At 39.0% G+C, this 26,395-nt stretch overlaps 1 protein-coding gene across 1 annotated transcript in view; it reads right to left on the reverse strand.

The window, feature by feature from the left end:
* Positions 1 to 3,742: 3,742 nt before the first annotated feature.
* LOC121319262 (N-terminal EF-hand calcium-binding protein 1-like) overlaps positions 3,743 to 26,395 on the reverse strand; it is a 39,473-nt gene continuing 16,820 nt past the window's right edge. The window contains exons 3-13 of the mRNA XM_041256509.1: positions 23,978 to 24,086; positions 20,275 to 20,300; positions 17,983 to 18,080; positions 10,755 to 10,891; positions 10,309 to 10,430; positions 9,389 to 9,468; positions 8,922 to 8,975; positions 7,146 to 7,258; positions 6,829 to 6,906; positions 6,271 to 6,362; positions 3,743 to 5,728 (exon numbers count right to left, since the gene is read on the reverse strand). Coding sequence (XP_041112443.1) covers positions 5,703 to 5,728; positions 6,271 to 6,362; positions 6,829 to 6,906; positions 7,146 to 7,258; positions 8,922 to 8,975; positions 9,389 to 9,468; positions 10,309 to 10,430; positions 10,755 to 10,891; positions 17,983 to 18,080; positions 20,275 to 20,300; positions 23,978 to 24,086 — 935 coding nt within the window. The 3' untranslated portion in view covers positions 3,743 to 5,702. The remainder of the gene's footprint in view (positions 5,729 to 6,270; positions 6,363 to 6,828; positions 6,907 to 7,145; positions 7,259 to 8,921; positions 8,976 to 9,388; positions 9,469 to 10,308; positions 10,431 to 10,754; positions 10,892 to 17,982; positions 18,081 to 20,274; positions 20,301 to 23,977; positions 24,087 to 26,395) is intronic.

Here is a 26,395-nt window from a genome sequence, read left to right on the forward strand (position 1 = left end):
TGTATTGACAATTTTAGTTCTAGTTGAAAAAAAAAAATGCTATGACTCACAGTAATGCGTTTGACATTAATATATCTGCAAATCTGAGACTTTGTATGCCTGCTTGATTAAGGGCATCAAACATTTTTATAAAGTTCTTATAAAACAGAACTTGTTTTTATTTAATTACATACACAATGCCCTAAAAGTCTGGTAAAGTGCAGAGGCAAACTAATGCAGAAAGATTGCATGGACAAACAATTCTTGGAAATAGCATGGTGCTAATGGCGACCTAATGGGTTTTAAATGAATACAACACAATTGCACATTGTTACAGTACTAAATGCAAACTGTGGTTATTTCAGTGAAATGTGGGTACATCACTGTTTCAGAATAGTTTTTAATTGCAGCAGACTAATTCAATTCCTGTAGAGGCCTGTTGAATGTATTCTGGCTGTGCAGTTATGCCCCAAGAGGATATAGCAAACTATATGTGTGTCTCTAATGGTGTTCAGCATCCAGTTAGGGGATTGAGAGTGGTGCCCTTTCCCTTACCAAGTGATGATCAATGAGATTGTAATGGTGCTACAATGGTTCATTTCTTGAGGGCATGCATAGAGCAAGGGCAGCTTCAATCGTATAGACAACTTTTAGAATATTACACCAAGACCGCTCTGCAATTGTGCATACTTTACAATGGTATTGGTTTCTGTAAAGGCTGTGCTGTAAATGGCAGCGCCATGTCGCAGAGAGTTTAATGATCCTCTCTCTTGATAAGCTCTGGGCAGTATATAATCCACTGCTGTGGCACTAGCCGTCTCTATGAGATTGCATTGAGAAAACATCTACCAGTGTGACAGACGCAAGTGCAGGCCTGCCAAAATAAAATGCATTATTGTGCCAGTGAATAAAAACTTCGCTCCCATCACAGGCAATACTTATTTTTAATAAACAGTTAGAGCGAGTATTGATTTTTTGTAAGAAGAAATAAACCTTGAGTAACAACAAGACAGCTGAATGGAGAAGCTGAAGCCTTTGGGTTTGTGCTGTAGCTATGTAAATATGCTGCTTGTTGTAAAGAAAATTTTTTGTAAGGGTCACACACAAACCGTCGTCATACAATCAAATCTAGCTTGCAATCAGATTCCCACTTGAAAGCTCATTATACATCAGTGGTTCTCGTCAGTGGCGTCCTTGGAAACTACTGAAAAAAATCCAGTACAACAAATAAAAACACCTGTTAGAAAATATATTTAATACTAGCTGTAGTGGGCTTTCCTACATGATAACTTGTCTTTTTCTCACAGCCTTGACATTCTGTTGCAGTCCTCAAACAGGAATGCCTCCTGCATCTGCTATTAATACTGAGTACATATTTGCACATGGTGTCACGATTGCGTGAACCATTACAGTAATCCAGTTCAGTTTCTTAGGATCCCTACCGAATGACTCAAAATAAGGTGGCATTTAGTTCTCCTTACAATCCCCCCTTTTGTTGTATAATGGTACAAAGTGAGCATTGAAAATGAAGATTATAAATGTACAATAGAGCCGACTACAAGGTAGTAAGTACTGCATTTGAACCCTGAGTACCTAACAGTAGCGTTCCTGTAAATATCATTCCTCAGACCTGTGCAGCACTGCTATGCCATTTGGGAATTTGAGTGTTTCTATATGTACTGCGGCCCCCCCTGAAATCATCTTGAGGACCCCCCAGGGTCACCAGCCTACAGAAAGAGTGTTCTAGGGTCTCAGGACCACAGTGCACTGTTACAAATCTATTGTCTTACCATTTCTAGCAACTGTTTCATTTGTTTCTGACACAATGTTCTCAGTTAATAGTATTTCCTGTTCTTTTTATGTAATGCTGGACATACTGGTGGCACTAAGCACGAGGTCTTACCCAGAGTAAACAAAAAAACGAATTAAAGAATTGAATTACAGAGCATTATTGTTTAACCTAGTTTGCCACTTGAGTTTCTCACAATTTATGTTGGTGGTGCTAACACTGTATACATATTCACATCTAACTGACTACGGTCAGCACTGACAGAAAGAATAGAGATGAACTACACAATTATAATCACCTCAACTGAACCAGGGGACACTAAATCCCCCATTGTATATCTCCAAGGTAATTAACCAGATCTATTCAGTATTCATGTTTTCCCATCTTTGTTCCAGGAAAACAGTCATTTTCATTCTTATCACCTATTTTGTTCATAGCCTCAATTATATCTACAGCCACTCAGTGCATGAATATGGAAAGAGAAGCAGTAGAGGGCTGGCATTCACCCTCATCAACATTTATAGCTGCATAATTGGAAAGATATTTGAAAGCAGCTAGCGGTATTTTAAAACACAGTTTCAGCAGTTATTGTTACCTGGATTGTAATGGTCTTTCTGATGTTACTCTGCTATCGTTTGCTAGCAGTCGAGCACAAAGCATGTTAGTGTTAATTAATTCCAGCAATTAATGCTTACACACACAGTCTCTATTAGTTTGTTTTTGTTATTTTTAAAAGTGAACTGAACAGCTTTTAAAATGTGTATGCCTCTAAAGCCCTTGACTGGCACTTCAAACTATTACTTGTTCTTGTTGGGTTTAATTATATACAATTACACTCCATGATTAAATTCATGTTTTAATCTCTTAGTTTGTTCTTTTAAACAAACTGATAGGTACTGACTCACTCATAATTTCAGTTTATTAACAGGTATCTGGGTTGGGGGGCAGTTTCACTATAAAAATGCTCCCTGAGGTAATCTATGGAAAGCACATTAAAAAAAGGGGAGGATTGTCATGCTAAGGCTTGGATGAAATCAGAATTATGGCTGTGCCTTAGCAATTATAAAATATAGCTACAATATGGCAGCGCCATAAATTTTGTTTGAATTTAGGCCATAATTGATTGCTTGGCCAGTGTGTTTGTTGTTTTCATTTAATCTTAAAGCACTGTTTTAATAGATCCCTGCTGTCATTGGTTGATTCAAGTGCCCATTAAAAGAAAAGTACTGATCTTATGAACAGGAGTGGTTCCACCTATCACCCTCATTTTTTTTAATAAAAACTTGAAGCAGCCAATGATAGCGCTAGCAGGGAGGGGCTGTAGTTAAATTGGAACCCTCCCAGAGATCGTTGACAGGGCCAGGAGAGCCTGCGTCTCCAGGAAATCCAGAGGTTAGGCAGGTATGGCTCACCTTGCAATCATGAGCACCCTCGCTACCTTTATGAAAAATGTTTTCCTGTGTAAATGTAGTGACGGTACGCTTTTGCGTCTTTAAAAACAATATGGATGTCTTAATTTTTCTTTATTAGTTCGCATGCATACCTGCGTACCAGTTATGTGATCCCCTATGTCTAAGGGTTTCTCTCACACAAAAAGAGAAATTTGGCAGGTGAAGACACCAAACGGTAGGTTTGTATACAGTTCCAGGTTTTTCATCAAATAGATCTTGGGGAAACTTACAATGTTATCTTGATGGATCCTTCAGCTTGATGGATTCTCCTTGTTTTTTTTAATCAATACGAACAGGATACATTACTGCTGATCAAAGCACACTGGAAGAGTTTGTCTTTTTGGAAGGAAATCCCCCATTTGTTTTCATTAGTTTGTTTATCTGCATTTTTGTCCTCAATGAAAATAAATTGTGGCTTGAAAAATTTGGATTTCTAACACCTTTTAAAGCAACAACACAACTCTTGGGGAGTATAGTTCCCATGTTTATTTTCACCCAATATTTTAGAAAACAACCGATGAGTAGCTTGAAATACGAGTGGTAAGAAGATTGTTATGCTTAATATACTTTTGTGTTTAGCAGTTTTCCAAAGAACATGGCAACAGATTAAATTCTAATATCAAGTGATGGTTGTCTAAACTAATACCTTAATCTCACTGCTCTAAACCCGTGTTGGGTTTGATATTCTAGATGGATATCCAGTTAGAATCATGCACTTCTGTTTTTCACTTCCTCAATCTTGCTGCTCACCACTCAACAGTGATTGCTGAATTTCATTCCTTAACCATAAAAATACAATGCAATACCATTTGGATAAAACCAAGTCCATTTTTATTAAGCACAAGCCAAACCTTGAATCCAGAAAGCTGAAATATGCTTTTTTTTTACTTTAAGAGATACTGTACAGCAAAGAAACACAATTTGTCAAGAGAATACAGAGCCAGTTCATTTCTGAGCATTACCATTTCAAACCTTTATAACTAGCAATGAAAATTCAGCTGTTGAAATCTGAATGAAAAAGAAAAGACAACATTTTAGAGAGGAATAAAACAATTATAACGGTATAAAACTAGCAAGAGATTACTCAGAACAGTAAATGAACAGCTCTTTCTCTCAACTAAGTTGTTTCTTGATGGTTTTACACTGCATTGTACCTCTTTGAAAATGTGCCTTTGCTTTTGCACGTACTTTGTTTATAATAGGGCAGAAACAGCACTATTTAAAATCTAACCATATATTATAGCCCCCACTCCCACTTTAGTGAACATAACGGCACAGTCCAAAAATTTGAATTCACACAATAAAAACAAAACTGCGTACCTACAGGACCTTACAGACTCGCCATTTAATCCACTAGCCATGCCTAATATGCTAGTAGGGTACATGCACGCTATTTATATAGCTTCAGTATAATTTACTTGCACTGCACTAAATATGGTCACTTTGTAAATCAGTTTCTACAGCCTTGCGTTCTGAAATAGACATACATTTTGACCTGTGTCCAAAACCTGATCCATAGATCTTTCTTTTGTGACAGTTTTTTCCTGATTCAAAGAAGATAGCAAACTGTTTTAACCGTTGGTAGAACTGTGCAGAATTAGCCAGCTTTTTTAATGAAAAGAAAGAAATTCTGTGCAAAACGATGTTGGTATACTAATGCCATCAAAGGGCTTCTGTGGTGGCGTTGAAAGCTTTTTTATAGCAATACGGATGATAAAATAAATGATTTTCAAAACCAGAGCTAAATCTTTAAATAAAGGAGGATTCTAATAGAAAATGATCAAAAGATTATCATTCAAGAATAAAAACTGTACTAAGCAAACACTTTCCACTGTTACAAAATAAACATGAAATACATCAGGACTGATAATGCTTTCCTTCAACATTAACAAACCTGCTCAAATTTTAGCATTCCCTGTGGCTGTATTTTGAGCAGTAGATTATATACAGGCTCCTACCCTTCTAGAATGTTACCATGGTAAATTTGCAAGGTCATTTTGCCATTTTCCCATGCTTTTGCCACGGTTATGCTAAGTGCACTGTTGCATATTTTTGAAAAAAATATATATATAAACTAAATATAAGGTGGTATAGACATCCTGTTAAGTAACCTGTTTTTTTTAATTTTTTTCCCTGCAGGTTACAGATATCACTGATAAGCCTTTTTTTTTAATCTATCATAATGCCAACGTTTTCATTTTTATCCTCGGGGGGGGGTGTCCAGTGCTAATTTTAGATTTTGACTGTTGCAAAGCCAAAGTTTTTTTATTCTTTAAAAATAACTAAAACAAAAATGAAAATTCCATGTAAGTTTAACATGTAAATATATATTTTTGTATTTCTAGCAGGCCTGTCATTAGAAGTATAGCTGCCTTAGCGTGTTCTAGAGGTGCTGCACACGTGTTATTCATTTCATCATTTCAAAACTGGGATTTCAGACTGGAATTTCATTTTCAGGAGCTGTTTGGGTACAGACAGCACTGTCACTTGTTCGTAATCCACCAGGAGGCTGAAATGGAAGCGAGAGATTATTAAAAGTCAAAATCCTTTTGTGTGTCTCTCTCTATATAGGCTCTGTGTCTGATGCTGCATATAAGCTCCAGTGTTTTTGTTTTATTTTTCCTCTACAGCTCCAACACTGAATACATGTTTTGCCTTTTATGTGTGTTCGCTATTATTCTTTTTTACTGTGCTTTCTAATTAAACCAAAAAAAAAAGTCATTTTTCAACCTCAGGTCTGCTTCTGAAAAGACTCCCAAAAACTGATATGAGGTTGAGTGAAAAATGACTGCTCAGAGTGTTCAGCCGTTCCCTCTGTAACTATGGTTTTGTACAGAGGGGGGAACACTTCTAAAACTGTCTGGTGGATAAAGGTCCTGCAGAAAATGACTTTGTTTTAAGATTTTATAAAGCCTTGTTTTTTTCCACTGCTTCTCATAGCCTACGTTCTTCAGGCTTGTGTGGGTGTACGTAGTTGTTTCTTTTAACCTGTTGCTGAAATTGGATAGATCTCATCTATACGTCCCATCTTCTTGTGCTTGAGAAACTCACCTGGAAGCAGCATGGTGGTGACAAGCTCGGGGCTCTCCAAGAAGTCAATGACACTGTGCTGGAACATCTTACTAGCATTCGACTGGAGATAGCTGGGAAAGAAGCACAGCCAATAGGTGGATCAGCACAGTCACAGCCACAGCTTCAGTTTGCTATCATCAATCTTTACTATGAATGTGGTAGGTCAGCTGCAAAGCTATTAATTCCACTATTTCACTGTAGATAGTCGATTGTTTGTGTAATTACACACGTTTCATTCAGTAATTATATTTTATTAACTCAAAGAGTTAAAGAGTGGGTACACTGTAATTACATGAGAAATCAGATCTAATCTAATGAATCACACAAAAGCCTAGTTATTCATTTACCAATATGAGGGCTTGGCCAATACTATCGTGAACACCCCCAACCCTTCTGTACTGGGCCTCTGCTGCCAAGGCAGCCTAACAGAATCAGCATCATTTTGTCATATTAAAATTCAATCAGAATTCTTGTGGGATGGAAATAGATCCATCAAACTGATGCACATGAGTTGTGTGTTTAAACAGCCTGTCTCACCATGTCCACGAGTTTCTGTCTTGCCAGAATTCATACATTATGAAGCAGGATTCTTCAGGCAGCTTCTGCACCGAAACACTGGATAGGGAAAGAAGAAATGAGGTTAGGATATTCTCTGGAGGTTTATTACACATTGGAATGGGTAAACGGGCTTGAAATGAGCAGTCTTCAAGAACAATTTTTTTTTTTGTTTCACTAGCATTAATAGTCGTTGCGTTATAATATTATGCCAGGCTGCAATATACGCCAACGTGGCAGACAGCAGTAACCTTCAGACCCATGACTATCTTACTCTCTGACTATTTTTAAAGACTCACTGCAAGCTGCTGCTCTGACTGGCTGTGGTGTCAGTGTAGTACTTGAGAGCCTGCCGGAACTCTTCCAGCTCCTCCTCCATTACAGGCATCTGTCTCTGCACCACCAGGATGTTCTGCGGGTAAGGGGGGGGGGGGGGGGGGGGGGGTTGGTCAGCTTTCACATTGTGCTTTCAGGTAGATTAACTAGTGTGCACGAACATGCACAACTATGCAGCGACTGGGCACCATTACTGAACCATTTGTAGTCACACTTCAATTTAAAGATCTGTTTATAAAACATCTAGTGTATAAACATGTCATTCAAGACTGTGATGGTGGAACAACAGTTTATTACATTAATAATGTGTACCAGCGGAAGGATTTCACATCTAAAAAGTATTTCTAATCCTTCTTATAATATCCTAGTTGAATAGTTTATAACTATTTAATAAGGTTTATAGCACCCTCTATATCAGATTTACAGATTGTATTTGTTATTGATCCTTCAATTAAACTTTTACTGATTTTGCATCAGTGCAAATGTTACTTACATTTTTTGCTTGCAATGAAGAAAAAACATTAATATTTAGGTACAGGTAGGACCAGTTAGGGCCAAATAATCACTGTTCTTAATATGTTGCTGTTTTCTTCAGAAAAAAAAAAAACCCTGGGCGACATTAAAATCTTCAACATTTAGGCTAATTAAAGAGGACCTCTGAATTAACCAAATCATCTATTGGATTAATCTGTTAGGCAAGTGTTAGTGTAAACAACTCACTCCAGCTTTAAAGACAGCAATAAGAACAAGCACACTGATTATGCATTAGGACAAGTTACCAATTATACATGGATTAACAGTAGGGTTTACTCAATAGTCAATATTCTGGGACACAGGATGATTTTTGATGATTTTTGTTAATATTGTACTCATTGATTGTAGAACATCTCATACTGAGAGAGATTTTGGTCTTGGGTCTTCTTCCCTCCTGGAACTGCTCATACTCTGAGATTCACAATGCTGGTCTCTGGAACTGCTCACTGTCTCTACCCCTGCTCATACTCTGAGATTCACAATGCTGGTCTCTGGAACTGCTCACTGCCTCTACCCCTGCTCATACTCTGAGATTCACAATGCTGGTCTCTGGAACTGCTCACTGCCTCTACCCCTGCTCATACTCTGAGATTCACAATGCTGGTCTCTGGAACTGCTCACTGCCTCTACCCCTGCTCATACTCTGAGATTCACAATGCTGGTCTCCTTGTAGTCCCTGTAGGTTCAGACTGAAGTGGAGCCAGGCCAGTCATACTGTCCCTCGACTTTGGAATTCTATTCCTTAATATTAGGGATGCAGACTGGAACATTTGTAAACGTAGGCTTGTATTTTTTTTGTACCTGCCTTTTGGACATTAGTTAGCATTAGACTTTAAACATACACGGCTCTGTGATGCTGACTATAAAATGTTAGTTTGGATTATATTGTACTGAGTAGAAACCTTTGTGGATCCAAACTGCAGTAAGTGAGCAAAAAGAGACAGAGAAGCGCCATGACAACTCACAGCTTTGTAAGGGCCAGCGACGGTGTATTCTACAGACAGAGAAGCGCCATGACAACTCACAGCTTTGTAAGGGCCAGCGATGGTGTATTCTACAGACAGAGAAGCGCCATGACAACTCACAGCTTTGTAAGGGCCAGCGACGGTGTATTCTACAGACAGAGAAGCGCCATGACAACTCACAGCTTTGTAAGGGCCAGCGATGGTGTATTCTACAGACAGAGAAGCGTCATGACAACTCACAGCTTTGTAAGGGCCAGCGATGGTTTCTTCTTTGAGGGGTTCCAGCTTGGGGCTCTGAAGAAAGAAAATAGGATAGCGGTCAATACGAAAGTGCTGCTCTTAGGGCTGTCTAGCAGTGGTCCTGCATTTTAAACATTTCTAAAAGTCTCAATCACTCCTTTTGTGCACAAAAAGTAAAAAAGAAACCAAAAGGGATCTGCAAATATAGTACATTGAATGATTACCTAACATGAAGAGCACAGGATTCGGTACTAGTAAGTGATGACAAAGAGTCACGCAATGTTCACTAACCCTTTAATATAAAGTGCTTCAAAGCAAGCACACTGTAGCATAATAATTACTTAGATGCATACCTAGCACTGTACTGCAATGGTAGCTGGGTGTGTGTGTGTTTGAACATTTCGAATTCACTGCAGTATCAGTGCTTTGGCATTCCTCCCCTCTAAACAGATGGCCTGTCCTCCTACCTTACACTCTAGCTTGTCAATGAGCTGCTGGAGTCTGGAGATCTGTGACGCCCAGTGCTTGTCTGGCTCAACACAAATCCCTACAAAAAACACAACATCCCTGTGAAAAACTGGTATCTAACCGATAAAAAAAATAAACAAATCATAGAAACACTTGGCTGGAAGCCACAACAACCAATTTGATATGTAGAAAAACAATTGCATTAAATGTAATATTCAGTTACCTATGCTCTCAAGGGGAAAATTCCTTTAGAAATGCCTCCCCACATTAGTTCTGAACTCCCTCTATAGCAATGCAATACTGCCTCTGAACCAGATACTTTATGAACTGGGTTCTCCTTTGATACAAAAAGCAGCTTCTGGAAAGTTAAGTGATGGACATCCTTCCTCTAACATGACCCGGATCATTCAATTTTTCATGATGGACCAAAACAGTCTATTTCCATAGAAACTCGCAGCCAATCAAACACTAGTGCTGAAAAGTAAAAATAATTGGCTATTGTAAAATTGGCTACTGTTTCCCTGCTTTTACTGAAGTGCTGCTTTCTAAGTGCTGCTAATCCTTTGATCTGAAATGTCCTTAGTCTTACAAAAATCTTTTAAGGAAATTGCAAGCAAAGCGTCGAAACCCAGCTTAAGAAAAACAGAAACTAGAAGATGATTTTCAGCCATGCCGGCTTGTCCTTGGCTAGCTGCACACCACAAAATTACCCATCTTACCCATTACCCATTTGATACTTGACCTGTCCACATACAGGGCTGATTCCAAAAGAATTACAATTACTTATTCTTCTCTGTGACTTTTCATGTGTTCATAATATATTTTTGCGCATTCCTTTAACTTTTGCCAATGTGACCAGGCATTATCACTGAAGCTCAGGGAACATTAGCGTGCTGCTCTGGTCTCAGCGACTCTTGACCTGAGGTGAGCATGCCCGAGTATGGATCTGTAGGAGACAAGCACACAGTCTTCTGGGTCCTTCGGCCACATCGCCGTCCAGTCCGCTGCACAGAGAGAGCCTCGGGCTTCTTCATGTCCGTCCTGCAAGCAACATAAGTAACTGCTCAAAGCACAGTAGGGGTTACCAAAGAATGAACAACATGTGGTTCATTCTCATAGATTGTAATACCTAGGTGTTACTCATGTACTATATACCTGAGAGAGAAAAAGAAACTTAGCAAAACACATTAGGTATATAACTGAAGCCATCAAGTATACATTATTACACGCTATTGTAATTACAAGGCTTAAACTCCTCCTGAGCAGTGCTTATGGGGCTGCGTAAGTACCTGTGCATTCATTTTACTTTGGAACCTGAATACAGTTTAACTATGCTTTAGCTCCCCAGCAGAAGAGCCAGTTCACCTTCCTTTGCAGCTCTGCTCCTCCACCGCCTCCATCGCGCACTCTAGTGAGCCCTGCAGGGACTGTAACTGGCTGGATGTCTCCCGCAGAAGAAACCGCGTCACAAATTGGCTCAGCTGAGAGGAGCTCTGATATTCCTGGGGGGAGGGGGGAGATCACAGTTAACAAGGTAAGGGGGCAGTGGAAGGACGTGCTAACCCTCAGCTTTGTGATTTTGAAATAATTCAAGCTGACGTTGAGAAGAACTGCAGGAAGTTACGAAGTTCAATGTGGCAGGTTCTGTGCGCTGGTTCATGTTAAATCTGGAATACCAGTTTATTCATCCTAGAGAATTATATACCTGCATGAAACGCACATTTGATAAAACTATGCGTAAGCACTTTGAATTAGAACAGAAGGTTTGGCAAACTTATCATTGCACTTTTTGTCATTTCATTTAAATAAAGCTGAACCAAATTCAATAATAGAGCCTATTCTTGATGACGCCATCGGGAACCCCATCCTACTGCACAAAATAATTTAAAAAAAAACACGTAAAACAATATCAAACTCTTCTCCTAAACGTTTGTAAAATGTTCAGTCCTCTAAGCTCCCGGATTGAGCTAGCATGGTACTTTAGAACACATTACAGTTTATTAAAATATTAATATAGGACACAGAAAGAAAGCCTTACCCAATTGGTGTGTGTTTCTGGGTCACATTTTTCTTTTCATTATTTTGTTGTTCACATACCTGCATATGTTATTTTTTGTTGTCATTTGTCCTAATTAGCCAGCATGAGTACAAACTGGGAGTTAGTTGCATGGGTTTATTTCTACTGTGAGAAAATTACTCAGTTTAGAATAGTATGAATCCTTAATTGACTGGGCTATAACAGACAAAGCTGTGGATTTTGCAGATACAAGAAATTCCAGCATTGCTGGAATTGCTGAAGTCTGAATGGATAACTTTATATAATTACTACATGATACAGTGTCTCTAGTATAGCTTTTGAAACAGTTTAACTGCATTAAAAGTGCATTCATTTGGGGTGTACAGTTAGACTGCAGTAAGACAACAGCTGCAGCTAGAATGTAAGTGCAGAGTGGTGTAAATTGCCACTACAACATGGAGCTTATAATTATAGTGACTTACTGTTACAGTGGCAATATGATTATAGTGCAAGGGAGCTGAATTATAGCTGGAATACACAATCTCAATTAACCTTTGCTTTGGTTAATATGCACCTGTATTTCTCTTTGTCATTGTTTAAAGACAAGCCCAATGTGTTCTCCATCCCTTGAATTAAAACGTTCTCATTCACGGACAAATCTTGTTTTGATTATATATTCTGTATTAAAAAGAGGTTTGTACAGATGACACTGTCTTGTCCCCTGTTGAAATTTCCAGCAACAGTAAAAAGAGGAAATGGGAAAGTTTCCAGAAATCGGGTTAATTTAGAAGAGTAGTTGACTGACATCCGAAACAGACACTAAAAGGGCATAACACTGTTAGCCAGTTTAGCTCTTTAGCAAACAGTCAGTTGAAAAACATCTAAACAGCAGCTATAGACCAATGAATTTGCAACAGGGGTAGTTAAAGCCTGCAGGTCGATGCTCTGCTGTTTTCTCTTACACAACTGAGTCAAGAGTGTTATAAACATATACTATTGCCAGTCGTTTTCCAATGTTTCCCCTCTGTTTTCAATCAGTTTCCGGCTAACATTCTTAAGCTATGCCCCCCTAACTTTATACTCCTGGAATGCTAAATGTCAGCACAGGCAAATGAACAAAACCAAACAGCAAAGGGTTGTTCCTAATTCACCTGCTGCTACAGTCTATTAATTCTGCCTAACCTCTCTCAGCGTTCAACCAGAAGACTTCAGGCCAGTTGACTTCTGGATTAACCCCGTAACAGGTCACAATTTTCTAAGCCGCCATTACTAAATCATTTGTTCTGACCTTTACCCTCCTCAAAGATGAGCCTTGCTGTGTTACAGATTGTATATCACAGCTTGAATAGTAGTCGTGCATTATTGGTTTTCAGTATTCAGCACAAGCCTCCCTGAAACCTGCCTTCTCCCAGCACATGTATTGAGCATTCTTGTACATTTCACAAAACAAAAAACTTTCCAACTGCATGCCCCTGCTTCTGTTTTTGAGATTCTCAAGACAAGCTGAAAGCCAGCCATTCAAATGACTTTTTTTCTTTATTTTGGTGAAACCAGAAAAAAAAAGCACACTTATTGGTGTCGTTCCATTTTTACTGTACCCCCTAACCCTGCTAATGTAACGCAAGTTCTGTACAGATTAATGGTGGTACTGAATTGTACAGTGTTTTAAAAGGCACCAGATTTCATTATCACAAGTGTTCCTAATGAGGTAATGAGGTTAACTGCAAACAGGAGGTTCCCGCTAGTCTGATGATTTTATTTAATTAAATCACAGTACACTGACCTATAATCCAGAGCACGCTGTCATAGTGAAATGCATGCTGATAGCAGATGCTAGAACCAAACTTCAACATTTACAGCTGCCGCTATACAAAACTCAATTACTTCACAAGTCAGTCTCTTCCTTCATAGAGTTTTAAAAAATTGTATTTGCCGTGCTTTTCTTTAATAGGAAATCATATTTATTCACAATCCAATGAACACTTTTACAAAGAACTAAGAATGCACAAGAAAACTTACCACTGAGATACAATGAATCCCAGTATATTATCCACTTGTAGGATACTGGTACTGAAATATGTTTATAACATTGTGATAATCAATTTCTCACTCTCTCTCTCTCTCTCTCTCTCTCTCTCTCTCTCTCTCTTTGAGTGTTTGCCAGCACTCTTTCTGTTCTGAACTGTGGCACGATCATTAACAAGAACACTCTCAGAACACTGCGTCTGCTGCTGCTCTTTCCTCTTATTAACGATAGATGGTTGAACAAGTACTATTTTTGGTTGCTTCCCAATTTAATCCAGCTATTTTTTTATCTTGGATGTCACTAAAGGTGTAAAAGCATGAAAGAGTGATTATTCAAATGTTCGTCAACTTAACTTTTGGTTAATGCTTCTATAGATTAATGTTTTATAGTTATAGCCACAGAGTTTACGCTTCATTGTTTAAAAGTGTCATATTCATCCTAAAAGTAAAAAGAAAGTGAAGTGGTTGTGTTTGGGTTCTCTGGGGATAATGTAAGGTGGAAAATCTTGGACAGGTTTAAGTGGAAGCTTCAAGACATACAGACTCCTTGTTGTGAAGAGAAAGCCGATGCATTAGTTAGACCCATAATCAACTGTTTTACAACATTGTTTTTCTTAGTAACAGTGTGATCCATTGAGGTAAACTACAAAAGTAAACATTACTCCTTCAATCTCCTTTTTAACTCTGGTTACCATGGCAGCTCAACAGATATGGCGCCTCTTGTTTTCAATCTGGAGAAACTGAAGTAAAAGCAAACCAGACAGGCTTTGCAATGAAATCTTACTGGTAAAAAACACCACCAAGCACCCTCCTTTGTATACAGCCAGCCGCTGCCATCAAGAAGCAGGAATGAACACATTTCACCACATTTTCATAAAGGTTTGACATGTATGGTCATAGGATATGTTATTCCTGTGCCCAGCCTTTCAGATGCATATTTTATACATGAATGGGGCTTTGTATCAATTTTGGGAACGTCTTCTTATTCTGCCTCCTAGTCATTAAACATTGAATACAGAGGAATTAGCTAATGGCCTCTTAAACCTTGTCCTCAAACAGCCTCTCATGGATGTGCCTAGTACTAGTGTTTTTTGGAAGAGATGAGTAAAAGCTCTTAGATTCAAGTAAATGCATCAGAGAGATGTTGAAAAATGACTGTACAGGGACGGGAACAGAAGCTGCCCTGTTTTTTTGGACAATACTTTTCAAATGCACAGGCTTCTTGCACTGTGCCACTTTTTTCCAGGGTGGCTTTGATCATCTTACAATACATGTCAAGAGCAATAACTACAGCTTCATTGAAAGTATTTTGATAATTCTGCAAGTGTACTTGTAAAGAAGCACTGTTTGAAGTACAAATAAGTAACAAAAATAATTCCAGTAAATCCTCCATACCTAATATCTATTGCCATCGATACTGTGAGAGCAGGTGGGGCTCCGAGTTTTGAAAGGTCATATTGTCACATGATCTGAATGGAACTGGGAAGGCTGTTCAGTTCTGGCACTTAGGACTCTACAGGCAAGCTCAAAAGCAAACCAGGTAAAGGTAGATTTAGGGGAAAATGATCAGGATCAGCATCAAGGAGAGCCACTTAAAAGGACTGGAAACAGCAACAGATATAATAATGTAAAATTGCAATTAAAATGACATTTGAAGTTACTTACTCTTAAAAGATAGTTCCTATTATATTAAACTCTCTGGGCCAGGACTACAGGACAGACTGCAACAGTGTTGCAAAGCCAGCTAGGATTTGAGTTCTGTTTGGAGGGAACACAAAGGTGAGGGAAGTGGTTGATAACTACAAAGTAGAAATAGCCTATGAATATGGATCCGCAGAAGCAAGGCTAATAAATGGGTTTCTGCAGCGTGCTTCATGTTTTGAAACACCGGCTGTACCAATTGAAGGGTGTTTATACTATAGTCAGCGCTGCTTTATCCAGACTCCTCGGGAAAAGTAAAATATCCCGAATAAGCAGCAGTCCCAATTAAACGAGAGGTATGACCCTAGTCACATTTTTTTTGTTTCTAAATGAAAAGAAAAATAAGGAAATCACATCCAATTATGATTAAATGTTAAATGCATAATTTAAAATACAAGTCGATTTTTTTTAAATTCTTAACAAAATTAATTGCCGTTTTTCTTATTTCAATTTAGCTGCATAAATAGCACCGGGAAGAACAGTCTCCCAGAGCTGTATCCCATTTAAGCAGAAATCCTGATTATCAGTATCCCAATTAGGAGGCGCCGACTGTACCATGACGTAAGCAGTTCTATATTCTATTGTTCTCAATTGTACAGCCTTATCAAAAAGCATCCCAATATAAAATAGAAAAATGCATGTTTTATTTAACAAAATAACAAGCAAACATCATGGCACCAATTATGTTTTTCTACAAACCTTTCAATCCAACCTGCTTCTCCAGGAAAGCCGTGCCCCTATTTGAAGAAAAGCTGTTTGTTCAAATGTCTATTATACATGTGGCTTATCAACTGGGGAATATAAAGGGCACTGTCTAAATGTGGAAGCCGTTATTGCAGTTGTAGCACTGCTTTTAAGCATTCAGTCTCCTGCAGGTGAGACGAGGAGGCAAGCTCTAGAAATGCAACTGCTATCAAACTTGGCTGTTTTCTACAGTGGTTAACACCCTCGCTTAGAGAGTGATGCTGGACCGTTAGTTCTCATCCAGCCTTTGCTGTAGCGTGGCACATCACCACGATTTCACAGCTATTGTTACTCACACCTCTCCTCATCGATATCAACAACACTGGCTCCTACACACTTTACCATGAGAGCTACGAAGGAACAATTTCACAGTATCCGTCAAAAGTCATTTCAAATTTCTGACACCTTTGGCAGGTAGAACAGATGTAAGACCTAGGATGAATAGGTTAAAAAAAAAAGAGACACCCAACACAAAAACAGATCAGTACAGGAGAAGTATGGAATCGAGCATGAAGGCAATTTAATACTAAAGCTTCTCTTATAAAACTACAGGGGCTACAGCTGTTGAACTCTTATCAAAGCATGAAGTGTCAAAATCAAGATGCGCACTGCCAGGCTTCAGTCCACTTCATGCATTAGCCTTGGTGTACTGCGTCAAAGCTACGAAGTAAATGTGGATAAAACAAGCCTGTCCTTTTTCTCAATCACCATGCCATTGTGCTTTCCTTTTCAGATTTATTTTCCTTGACAGTGTCCTGATGCAATCCACTTACTGTTACCACAGTAGCTCTACAACCATGCTTTGTCTCATCAGATTTATTAATTCAAATCTGATGCAAACAGGATACAGAAACGATATGGCCCATTAATCCCCATCCAATTTGTCAGAGACAGCACTATAAATTAATTCAAAACAAGGATGCTAACATTATTATAACATTATGAATCCAATTTAAGAGCAAAGTGACTCATGTATCAATAAGCATGTTGTACATTGTGGTTTAGATTTAATTACTTGGGAGGTTTGGCATTGGAACTAAAACTATCAAAATCAGTTCAGCTAGTGTTACTGTTGTTCTGGCCCAAAGGTTCACTGAACATCTACGCTTATTGAAAGAAATGTTCCATTTAAAATGTCATAATAATGTCATAATAAAGTGATTTAATTTTAGTGATTTAAAGGAACTACATCCACCATCATTTAGATCATTGGAATACACTCCATTGATTGACCCCAAGTCTGTGTGCCACCTTGAGTCCCATAAATAAGCAAGCCGAAATGTAGCGTTCACAACACTGTTAGAACTGGTAACACATTGTGACAGAAATACAATGATTCTTGGTTGGAAATCTCCCTCCCGAACTGTGAGGGCAATAAGCAGCGAGAACAGAGTTCTTTGGTCTGACAGTTCTTTCCCAGGGTCGGGAAGTCGGTCAGTCTGGAAGAAGAAGAGACTCCGTTGCAAGAACGCATTGACCCAGAAGGGAAACGACATGGCAGCCACAGATTGGAGAGGCGGTTACACTCGTTTACCACGGGGTCATATGTGACAGCATAAAAAGTGGACAGAGAATTGTAATCTGTTTCTTTGCTTTGGTTTATTGTGAGTAAGAACCGAGAAGGGCAGTGAAAACCAGAAACAGTATCTGTAATCGTGAGTGTTGTTTTGTTTGTTTGTAAATGTCTTGTCTTGTACGTTAACACAGTTCTGGAGCTGTCGCCAAGGGCCAGCACTAAACCGGACAACACAGCACCTACAGTATAAACCTGTATCACCCATCATGAGCACTACTGCTCACATTCAGGGCTGGTGACTGTTTGTATCATTGTGGGACAGATATTGTTTATTATTTGGGACTACTGCATTATATACCCCATGCTGTACACATTGGTGTGTACTGCCAGGGAATTATTGTTTGGTCGCCAGACCTGGAATCACAAAATAAAAACACTTCCAAATGGGATTAAAATTATCTCCGTCTGCTTCTTTCACGCACTGCATCACTCCTGCACCTGTGTACAATCAACCAGTTTGCCACACACATATACAAAACATATTATTAAAAATGCTGCTCTGAAATGAAATAAACCAAATTTCCACTTACCTCTTTTGTTTTGTCCAGAGCTTTTAAGATTGTGACATTCAACTTCTCCAAAGCAGAGAGAACATCGAGGTACTCCCCGAGGTGTTCAGAGAAGTAATCTGAAATAGAAGCAGCATGCTCGATTTCTTTTGATTGGTTTGATTGCCATGTATACAAAATTAAAGCTTGCAAATAACAGTTCTGTAAAACTAGCAGCTGGGTAAATAAGACCCAGCAGCAAAAAGGTTTCTTCATTTCAAGAACTTTTCGGCTACGTGAGGCTGGAGCCATAGGAAAATAAATAAATAATATCCACACATGTTCTTTAGGCTACACACTGGGGAATAAGAGTGACATTGGGAATCAAGGTTTTCTCTGACAAAGCCCTGAGCAGCTCTGAGCTGGTAGCTGCGTGTTTTTTTCTTAATTTGGTTTTGTTGTTTATCCACACTGAAATAAATTGTACTCCATTTGTACCAAGAATGAATGTGCTGGTGGAATTGTATTTTGCCACGACCATTTATAAGTGATTCCATGGTACAAGGACTGCTTTATGCAGGTAAATGAGAAGCACTGCATATACATATTCTCAATCGGCTAGTCTAGTGTTACTTGCCTAATGTTTATATATTATATATATAAAATACAACTTTTATCAGTATTGAAATAAGAAGGAGCCATGAATGTATACATGCTGGACATACACACATTCCAATGCATCAAATAGATATGTATAAAAAGGAAACATGGACTAGGACTACCAAATAGGTCAAAAAGGGATTAGCTTGAAGATTGCAGCCATCCTGATGCAAAGAGAAGCATCAAGCAGCTTAAAGAGACAAGAGCAGAGTAAAAGCCAGGCGGAAATCAACCTGCCTTAGCAAGGGGAGATCCTGCCTGGATAATCAGCCTGTCAAGGAGGACTCCAGAGTGCAAGGCTGAGAACCACTTGACAAACTTGCACTAAAGCTGAATATCAGTGCAGGACTTCCATAACAAACCCTTGTTTTGGTTGAGTGCCTACAGAAATGCAATCTTTAGAAATTTCTGCAGATGTAGGCCTGCCACTTATCTTAATAAATACGTTTCCTGCTTGGTCTAACACGGTCAGACAGCCACCAGACAATCTTTGACAGCCACTACTTTGACAACATCCATAACTATAAAACACTCTATAGTGGTACATTTAGAAACACCAAAACAAACTAAGAAAAATGAATGATAAACATTCATACAAAAGTGTCTCTTTCAGTGCAAAACATTTGTAATTTAATTTTCTAAGTTCCAAGTGGTAAAGTGGTCATTTAGCAGTGCCAAGTAGTACAGTAACTGTTATGTTACTGTAACCCTTGTCAACCAATAGCTTAACTACACTTTTGCAGCAGTTTTGTAGCTTTACTACTTTGTTCCTTACACAGTGTTCCCCTGATGTAAGTGTATCATTGACCTGCCAAGTCATCAAGCTACTGGGTACGTTTATCTTTATCTCATTCAAAGGACTGACTCATTCAGTGCTGAGACTGAAAAGAAAAGGTGCATTTCAGATTAACTAGTTCTGAGGCTCAGGCACATTTAAAGTTAGAAATTGATTGCACATAAATCAGTGCTAATTGGCTTGGAGTATTACAAGTGGACTAATTGACTGCAGGTGGTGCTAATTAATTGGCTTGTGTAGACATGTAGAACAAATATAAGATTAATAACAGTTTGTGGACAAATTAGAAATGTTATTAATCAGACACAACTTCAAAACACTTATATAGGACATTCTAAGGCAAGATTTACAAGAAACTAAAGAGTTGATTTGATCAAACTATACCCTGTCAGAATAAGGCCCAGATAGAGAATTTTACAGCACTGGGGAATCACCCTGGATCAACTAACTATCCTTGTTTACCCTGGGATTAAACACTGATGCCATACCAGAGGACTTCCTGGAACTATAAAATGCTCAAAAAATCTCAGCGGGATATAAGTTGATCAATACGTAACCCCTAAGGCAAATAGACAAACATTATGATGCTGTGTTGAGAAAGCCTCCTGGAAGAGTTAAAAAATCTCAGTTTCGCCCACTGTGTCGACTGCCTCCCAGTCACAAACAGGCCAGCTGGAGTGTCTCTGATAAGCAGGGTTTTTAAATGCAAATGAGCATAAACTTCACAGGAACAGAAAAAAAAAAGAAAAGAAACGTTTTTTTTTTTTTTGTGAACTCTTTTATATTGACCAGTTTCACCCTGCTACAGCAACATCAGTGAAACGAAAAGAAGGCAGAAAACGGGTGAAACATCACAAAGGAAAATACTGCACACTTACCACACAGCTTCCCCGTGTCCAGATTGCTGTAAAGGAAACAGACAAGAGAAGAAAAACGAAATGAAAGGAATCTGTACTCAAGTCTGCTCAAAGCTTCCCGAAGGTAACCTTACTTTGAAAGGGAGGCCATGGAGTCTGTGTGTAAAATCGTCCTGAGGGGGCTTAATGAGATCCAGAGATGGCAAATCACGATTTCACATCGTAAGGTATTAACGTAAAAGCTTTTGTCTTTTATCAGCCAAAGGGGAAGGAAGGGGGAGCTATGACTCCAAAACAGATCTTCTAAAAAAAAAAAAAAAACAGTCTCTGTTGCGTCCTGGGCATACCAGCTTAATTGCTTACCACTGTTGGAGGTGCTTTACTAGATCATGGAAGAGTCAAACTGGTGAAGATGGACCCAGCCACAGATTAATCTAGCAGGACATTGTAGACAAGGTCTTTGTTCAAGCAATATTCTACATTTAATTTAATCAAAACCCATTTGTGGAATGTCCCTCAAATATCAAATATCCTTGGTCTTTCTGTGTATCATTTACCGTCAGAAAATGGACCTGACTGACATTCCCACGGAACATGCTTTGTCCATAGATTAATCATGCACTGTAAAATCATGGTTTGCCTGTTTGGCTCCACATAAGCGAGGGGCAGTCCTACATCATATACAGTAGAAGGGGGGTTTAATGAACTTTACTGGTTTGACTGGTTCAATGCTTACAAAGAAGTGATATCATACATTCTACTGCTGCACCATTATACAATTCATACATGTTTACAGACCTTTTTTCATTTATAAAGGAGTGTAATTTCTCTCCCCCACACTGGTGTACCTTGGCAACATACCAAACTTTTCCTTATTTTGCTGAAATAATTGGATGCCGACGAAAGCACACAGTTCCTAAAGGCGTATGTGATGCAGCCCCAGTCCAAGACTTCAGATAGCATCTTACAACAGATCTATTTGCCCTGGAAGACTTTCCCCTCGGGTTTGTACGGCACCTTGAGAAGTTTTTGCATTAAATCGGAAATTGCATTACGTTCTATTGATTTTAGTACTGAACTGAAAGAGGCTTCTTTCAATATAAAAGTCCTTTCAAGCTGCGAAATGTGACACACGGCTGATGTCCTTAAAAAAAACACTGAACAAGTTACCCATAAAAGGGATCATACACTTGAACAAGTGGGAACGTCGGTCTTATCTGTCCTATCATGTCTGCTTTAGAAGTCTTAGTGACCTGGGGGTTGGAACTTCACATCCTAAATCTGAATAAATAAGATGCATGGGAGACCTGGCTCCTCAGCGATGCACTTTTATTCAGTACAGATGTAAGATTAAAGCTTGACACATCACTGTTGATGTTAATTGACTTATAATGTATTAGCAAGGGATTGAGAGGTGTTTCCCATATCCAGCGAAGGACAGATTGGCTGTGTTACCTTCGCTTGCTGCATTTTGTAGAGAACAGCTTGGTTCTCCAGAGGTGACTTCTATCAGCCACTACCTATGCACAGCCAAGCGCTGTACTCCATGGGGTCCTTCATTTCCAAGTCAATAATTCCAGCTCACATCTGGAACTGAAAGTAATTTCCATCTTTCAGCTAACTAGGAAGCCTGTTTGATGTGAGTTCTTATGGATATTTTTAACAAAAACACATCACATCTACACATCAGCTCTGATTTCAATGTAAGCATCGCAGTCTGCATTATCAGAGTCAGACCATACTGGATGAAATGCCTTCCCAAACCCCAACTAATGGTGTGGTAAACAGCAATTGAGACCCCTCTGCTATCTTAACCACTAAAGACCACAGCAGGAAATGCCTTGGATTTTCACAGGCAGCTTTTACTTGGGATCTAAGAATCTCACTGATTTTCAAGCCAGATCCTCAGTTTTTTGATCCAGGGTTCAAGTACTGACTTTGTACCCAAACTTTTTTATATACCCAGGGGCAACTTATAGTCTAAATGGGAATAAGTCGAATAGCAGAAGAATGTTAGAATAGTCACTTTCATACCCTTCACACACATTGACTGCTTCCTTGGTGGATACCTGCCTAGCTGGCTTATAAAACGTAATACAGATTTACAGCACCCAGATCAATTCAGCTGTAAACTGGAATCAGTCTGGGGTCAAAGTTAGGACCTTCCACATACAACTATTATTATGTTGAGATACAAAACACTTAAGCGTTCAAACTTGGGCTTTCTGAAATTTTTTTGTTTTATTTTGTTTTTTTTAAACAACCTAGAAAAATAACACACTTTGAGTTCAAAGCATGGAAATTGTATAAGGAATTACAGAGTTGGTACACAAAACAGGAGGCAGAGGGGGAAGCAAGCAGAAAACTATTAAACCTTTGGAGCCTCCTACTCCTGGCATCTGTAATATGCTTTTAAACACAGCCAAGACTGTGGTTGGCTGACAGACAAAGGGTAAATTGACTTTTGTTTCTGATTGTCTTAATTGTAATGTAAGATGCAACCCTTGTCTGACTTCTTGTCACTAAGTACTGCTGATCCTCAGAATGTCTTGCTCACAGGGGAGGCCTAAGAGCCAACCCCTGCCAGGCTCTGGTACAGCATGTGCTGGCAGAAGACAGGAGTGTCAGCATCTCTTCTGTCTTTGAAGGGCAATGACTTTAATACTTGAAGGTTATATTTATCTTGAACTTGATTTAGGACTTTGACTAGTAGGCTCTTCTACACACAATATGAGCCAGAACGTTAAAATAAATACAGTCATTTGTATGTAAAAGTATTTCTCATAAAAAGGCACAAATAAATATGCTCAGGATATCCTTGGTTTTTCTGTGTGTCATTTACCGGATTGTTTTGACTGTCCCCTGATTTAGTTACACTGAAATTGCATTTGTTAATGAGGCATGGCAATCAAAATCCTTAGTTGAGGGAATTGCCTCACATCCTATACTGTGTCCAAACCTCATTCTGATTTGTAGCCAGGGTGCTAGCATCAATCATTGGTTTTATTTCAAGCATGCATGAAGCTCACAGGACCTCAGTTCTAAGTCTCGTTGGAGCCCATTCATCGGTCACCCATGCTTTTATGAACAATGACAGTCCCCTGGTCACCCATGCATTGTTTTTAAATCTGTGTTTTGTGCAAATATGTCAATGTTTAGTGTATTGTGCACGGACATGATCTACCACGTATGGCAACACCACATTGAAGGATTAAATAGCTTTCTTAACCAGGATTGCACCTGAAAAACAATGGCAATGATCATAAGGCCTGGGTTGTCAACGGGCTGTATGATAACGGTTTGACTAAAGTGATAGGAGCAAGAGAAGGACTGCAATCCACAGCACCTCTCACACAATGAGAGAAACCATACAGGCCAAAAGATGGATGCTTTCTATTTAAAACACCTCTGACAGCTGGCAATGGACAAATGTAAGTGTTCTTGTAGCTCTGAGCCTGTTGGCTTGTGTGAACGGATGAATGAGGAGATGCCAGTAAGCTCTCAAGCATGTTGTGTAATTAACATCCGAGGAAGGAAGGAAAAGATCGCTTGTCAAGACACAGATGGTCTACCGCCTTCCTCTCTCTAAAGACTGTTCCTTTAATTCAAATCTTCCCTGCAGTGTTGTTTTCATCCTTGAATGTTGTTGGGTGTATTTCTTTACCTTGATTTCTGGCATGAAAAACAATAAAAGCAATTTGGTTAGGGTTGGATCAGCACTTACTTGGTATGACGTCTGTCAATTGTGTAGAACAACTCATGCAGTTCCTCTAAACTGAGGATCCCATCTGAAAAATATGTCTTAAATTCCTCAAAGGACAACTTCCCGTCATCTAGAACAAAAGCAAATAGATGCAATATATGTACAGTATATTTATATATAAGTTGCAATAAATGAAAGAATAGTGTATTTGCTTAAATACAGGTTGTATGGTCATACAGGGGTCTAACTATCTCCAGCACGTCCTACTGTATTTACTCAAAACAAAGTCACACTTTTTAAAGGTGAATTTGGGTTAGAAAGATGCGTTGGCCAAATTAAACAAAGGGAGACAATAAAACTGACTGAAATAAAGTTAAAGGTAATTTACCCTTTTCCATCCACCATAAACTGCAATGACTGCTGTACATATTTTCTTATCTCATTTGTAATACAGTTGGTGACTAACTCTAACGTACGGTAATACAGCGTTTGACTTGAATTCAGGGGCGACTTAAATTTGGCTGATAGAGCTCAACTGATAATACTAGCTTCTAGCGCATATCCGGTAAAGACACTCATCTAGATTCATACAGTGTTTTCAAGAACGTAGTTGTCTATGCAGCTGCGATGTCATGAGGTTAAACAGTTAAAAATCTAATACCTTGTTAAGTCAGTTCATTTGTATCCAAGTCGATGGCAGCTACCTGCTTCTTTTCACTATTAGCAGATATGCTTTTTTTATCACTTAGTTTTGAAACCAACCCAAGCGGTACAAAAATTGACCACCCTACTCCCATTTTATTTCCATGGCAACATGTTTTCAGAATTACATCAAGCACAAGCTATTTTCTATCATGGCATGAATCAATATGGTGGACGTTCTGCCACCATCTGTTTTTTCCTGTCGCTATACCAAGTTCAAATCTCCCAGGAGCTCTGTAGCTATTGGTAACCAACTCTGGAGAACTACCTTTTGGTGGCTGTGTTCCTGATGTCTAAAAGTAAATTAAATAAAAATAATAATCTAATAAATCTAATTAAATTTGTTCAGTTTTAAATAATAATTTGTTAGTGTCTGCTTCCTACATTATTAGCCTTTTTTTGTACAACTTTGCAGACTGTTCAGTTTGCTTTTACTTCACCGTGGCAGTTTTAGCGAAACAAGTTTCCTCTCTCTTTGAAACTTGCCTATCACCGCAACCCATCTCCTCTCCAGTAATAGCCCCTAACATGCACAACACGGTAAAATGATTTCCACTCATATTACCAGCCTTACTTTACCCTGCCCAACCACGCGTTGTGATCTTATGAAGTTAACACAGTCAGTTAGCAGTAATATCATGACCTGGGACCACCAGACTTCAGTCTCCTGGTGTTGTGACACTGACAGCTAAATCAGGATGCAGGCTGTCAGCCTGAACATAACATGCTGGTTATTTGTGTCAGCGTGAGTTTCAATTAATTCACTGTTTCCAGCGGTTTTGTCGTTAAGATCTTGACGCAAATGAGGCAGTGCTGGAAATACAGGAGGGAAGTCTGCTCTGTGTGGTGAAAGAATCAACAGCGATACTCATGTTGTCCTACCTGTCGCACGCATGGTGCTAAAATAGCAATGTTAAAATAAAATCAATGCCGTTTCACAGATATTAATTTTCCTTCAGAGAAACTGGGCAACCAGCAATGTGTGCCAGCACTGACAATGCTGTGGGCTCATGGGGTATCACCTTTTGCAACAACATCAGCAAAAAATGCTGCCAAAGATCTTGACCAAAATTATTGACATATCACTAATCACTGCTGTTCTCTTAAATTACAAATACTGTAGCTACTAAATGTAATAAATTCCATGAATGCAAGGTGAAGGATGGCAATGAACTGGCTGTCATTCATGTCCAAGGGAGCATATCAACCACTGAACAGAAGAGTTTGTTTGCACAAGCAGTTCTAGAGCTTTTAATCTCACCTCCCCAACTGGGGTCACACTCAGTGATAACAGTGCTTCACACAATAATGGTCATAAAAGAACCACACATCATGAAAGTATTGTAATGGGACATTCTTGAAACGTAATATAAAGCTTGTGATGTTTCGTGGAGGAAGTCTACAGTATCATTAATAAGTTCCTAGTACATCGCATTTATTAAATGGTCGAATGACAATCAAATTACCGTCAAGTTCCCATCAGCCTATAAACTCGGTCCTGCCGTGCTTTCGAATTACCACCTCCTCCCCATTCAACACTATCTCTTCCAAAACCACCTCCTCCACAACCACCCCCCCCCCCCCCCCCTTTATCTTGGAAAACTTACAGAAGCAATTGAAATACACTCTTATTAGCTTGAATGGGTGAAATGACAATTACGTGGCTTCACAATTTATTTATTTCAATGTGTTTATGCAGGGCAGGTATTTTGGCGTATATGCTTATTTCTGTGAATG

The sequence above is a fragment of the Polyodon spathula genome, chromosome 8, assembly GCF_017654505.1.
Source record: "Polyodon spathula isolate WHYD16114869_AA chromosome 8, ASM1765450v1, whole genome shotgun sequence".
NCBI classification, from domain to species: domain Eukaryota; kingdom Metazoa; phylum Chordata; class Actinopteri; order Acipenseriformes; family Polyodontidae; genus Polyodon; species Polyodon spathula.